This window comes from Merops nubicus, unplaced genomic scaffold (assembly GCF_000691845.1).
Source record: "Merops nubicus isolate BGI_N331 unplaced genomic scaffold, ASM69184v1 scaffold14384, whole genome shotgun sequence".
Taxonomy (NCBI): domain Eukaryota; kingdom Metazoa; phylum Chordata; class Aves; order Coraciiformes; family Meropidae; genus Merops; species Merops nubicus.
In genome coordinates this window covers 6,068-9,621 of record NW_008606323.1, presented here as the reverse complement: position 1 = coordinate 9,621, position 3,554 = coordinate 6,068, and the positions used below count along the sequence as shown (strand labels likewise).

Genomic DNA, 3,554 nt, shown 5'->3' with positions numbered 1-3,554 from the left:
AAAAAGAAAAAGAAAAGAAGCAAATGTCTTTGCAAGTATTTAATGACTATTTAGTTTAAGGATAGTATCAATCTCATCTGCACTACTCTTTGCTAAGTGGAGGCAGTTTTCCAAGATAGCAAAAATTATAGCATTTCTCAAATGCAAGGTATTTTAAATAATTTTACTAGTAATGTTGACTCCTTACTCACTGCCCTCTAAGGAACGTTCAAAACACTTCATGTATTTCATAGGTGCTTAGAACAAGTATAATCCAGAGATTCATCAACTAACTTTTTTGTTCTATATTTTAGTTAACCAGTGAGTAAGCCTGGCCAGGCTGTGTAACTTCAAGGGGCTTTCTGGTATAGAACATTTCTACTGGCAAACAGAGAGTTTGGACACAGCTTTTTGGAAATCATACAGACCCTGTTTAAAGCAACAGGTTCTTGGTTTACATTTGCTCCCAGGAGGAACAGCACATGGCACCAGCCAAGCAAAGACACTCTTAACAACAAAATCTTAATCATTCAAGTGATGGAAATATTTCTGCATTTCCATCATTCTGACCACGGATGTGCTTAGTCTTAAAAGGGTATCAGTTTTACACAGGGAGAAACCCAGTCCTGAATGGAGGAACTGTTGGTTCAGTGTTCAAGTAGCCTGTCCCAACATAGTCACCAGAAGGGGCTACTGACCAGAAAATCTTTTTTCATATAGTGAAAAGGATTACTTAAAAAAGCCCTAAAATAACAAAACCAGGTTTTCTACCCAACACTACACCCTTTCCTCTGCCAAACTTTGCTGGTGCCCTTTTTCTTTTCCTCCAATAGCTCCTTTGTACTTTAAAATTTAAAACCAGGACAAACATTACTTTTCTTTTTTTTGACAATGTAGAGTCATTTGCTGCTGCTGATCTCTCTGGGTCCAATGTCAGCTTTTTATGCCTTACAGAAAAATCTCATACTGGGGAGCTCACCACAATGTTTTAAGTACTTTGTTTAAAGTAAGATGCATCATAGTATCATTTATTAGCAGAAAGGTAAATGAAATGGGAGGAGACTGGCACAGCACGAAAAGAACAGATGAAGGTGGTTGTTTTGTTTTGTTGGGGTTTTTTTCAGTTTTGAGTAAGAGCTCTGCATGTATGCTATGAATTTACAACCACATATTTTTCCTGAGAATGTGACAGTGGCACCTGGAGTATCCAAAGGACATGTAATACAACCTTTGACAATGTAAACTATTTCTTTCACTTCAGGGCCTGTATCTCCACTGGAAGTGCAGGGTATGGGTTTTCTTTTGAGTTTTGTTTTGTTGGGGGGGAAGAGGCAAAAAACTGCCATTCTACTGTGAACTGATAATCTTTCTGCCTTATTGGGATTTGCCACTTTTACTCCTCAAAGAGAAGCAAACTAAATGACAATGCTTATTCTGTGCATAGTTTATGGTACTGGCCAAAGCTGAAGTCTACTTCAGCAAATGAAAGAAGGAAGACCCAGAAATACAGAATGTCCCAGAGAACTTCATTCTGCTAAGGCACAGAAGTATGAAATGTAATGCCTAAAATCAAGTCTTGCTGACACTTAAATTACTGAGCAGTTTTCCTGAAGTCAATGCAATTAAATATCAGTAAAAATTTCTTTTAATATTGTCCCTAAAAATAACGAGAGGAAGAAATGCTGTGAAATTCAGGAAGAGAACTCACAGTGAACATAAAATGCAACAGGATGGAAAGGGGAAAAAATAAATCTAAAAATATTTTTTCAGAGGGAAAGGATTAATCTCACCAGTTACCTTTTTGTCCTTGTTTAAGACTTTTCACAAAATTTTCATATCTTTTTTGTTTTTCTGGGTTACTTGCAAATGGTTTGAAGTCACTAGAACCAGCATTTGCTAGCTGCCTCCCCAACAACATTTGCCATTGGTGAGAAGCATCATCTGCAGAGGCTGGCTGGAATCTGCTGTTCCGTGACTGCTGAGGCAACATCTTTACTTTCATTTGTTGTTCAGATGCTTGTTTCACTTCTTTGAGTCTTTCTCTATCCTTCTCAGATAGATATTCCAAAACAGATGGAGCTGGACCTAAACCAAACAAATGTAGGAAGATAAAAGGAAAAAAAAAAAAGAAGTATTACAACTATTTCTGCCACTTTATTCGAAGAAAAAAATCCTACCACGATGCATATACATTCAGAGAAAATGCTCTTAAGCATCAATAAACAGTATAATGACAGAGATAGCAGATTACAGACTGGCCATTATTGCATCTTTTATGCTATTTATTATTTTGTAAACTTCACTAGCATAGATACAAATATAAACTGCATTTAGTTCTTACTGCATTTGCATATATTTCAGAAACACCTCATTTTGCAGGCAAAGAAAAACACCCTCACTTCTTACTGTATTCCAAATAAATATTCTCAAGTCATAAGGCCACAGAAAACCCCACAGAGACTTTTCTCTTTTGAAAGGTTTAAGTAAATTAAAATACAGGCAGATACATTAACAATTTGCTTGTTGAGATGAAATTGAAGCACAATAAGTTATTCTAGCTAGGCCAGCTAGATTGAGAATGTTTGTATTAGAGAAGAGTGCTCAATGCTAGGTCAGTTTTTTAGCGTTATATAAGGAAACAGGAGGCCTGCAACAGAAGCAAAGGTGTGGTCAGCAGCACGGATACCTTTCAGAGCAGCCTCTCCCAGCTGCTCCCTCCTCTGGGAGGCACTCAGAGCATGCCTGCTCTGCTGTGCCCTGCTGCTCTCCAGCTTCCCAGCCGACTCCTCCAGCGCCTTCCGCAGGTGGCAGCTCCCCTGCCCGGCCCCTGCCACCGGCCTGAAGTGATGCACGGGTCTGTAACCCCGTGGCAGCTCGGGTGGTGGATAGATCTTGGCAGGAGAAAACAAAAATCCACTCAGAGACACAGCTTCATCTTTAACAGTCGCAAATGTGTTTCAGAAAAAGTCACCTCCACCTAAAAACTCCTCAGTTTGCACGTTAGCAGTAGCAAGGGGTGTTACCTTCAGAGCCAGTCAGTAAGTGGCACCCTGACAGGAACCCTGGGAACAAACTGTTCCATGGTTAACATGGAGCCATCAGGAAAAGCAGGAAGACGTGCGCATCACACCACGGCAAAATTAACAGGAGTCTTAATATGCATTGCTGTTATTTGAGAAAATGCTCTTGGTATTGCTTAATAAAGTTTCTAAAAACAGAAGTCACAAGACATAATCAATTAATTGGACTCAGGAGGTGTCCTGGTTCTGTGTAAAAAGGGATTCAGGGCAGGACCCACATGGAACAGAACTATGTACTCGCCTCTCCCCCCCTGAGAGAGACAGAGAGAGAGAGAGAGAGAGAGAGAGACTCTGGAAAAAAAAATGAAGTATATTGTTTAACAAGGAACAGAAAACGAAAAAGGGAGGTAAGGAAAATAATATATACAAAGATTAGGGAAAAATACAAAAAATAAAATATACAAAACCCTCAGAAATGGTTCCAGGGTCCCACGGAGTGAAAGGACAACTTCCCTCTCCGAGCTCCAAGGCAGGAGTGAAATTAGAACCCACTTC

The 3,554-nt window shown here is 39.5% G+C and overlaps 1 protein-coding gene across 1 annotated transcript in view; it reads right to left on the bottom strand.

Annotated features, from left to right (window-relative positions):
• Positions 1–1,776: 1,776 nt before the first annotated feature.
• GPATCH1 (G patch domain containing 1) overlaps positions 1,777–3,554 on the bottom strand; it is a gene marked incomplete at both ends in the record, with an annotated part of 6,705 nt that continues 4,927 nt past the window's right edge. The window contains 2 exons of the mRNA XM_008939618.1: positions 1,777–2,064; positions 2,666–2,870. Of these exons, the coding sequence (XP_008937866.1) occupies positions 1,777–2,064; positions 2,666–2,870 (493 nt within the window). The remainder of the gene's footprint in view (positions 2,065–2,665; positions 2,871–3,554) is intronic.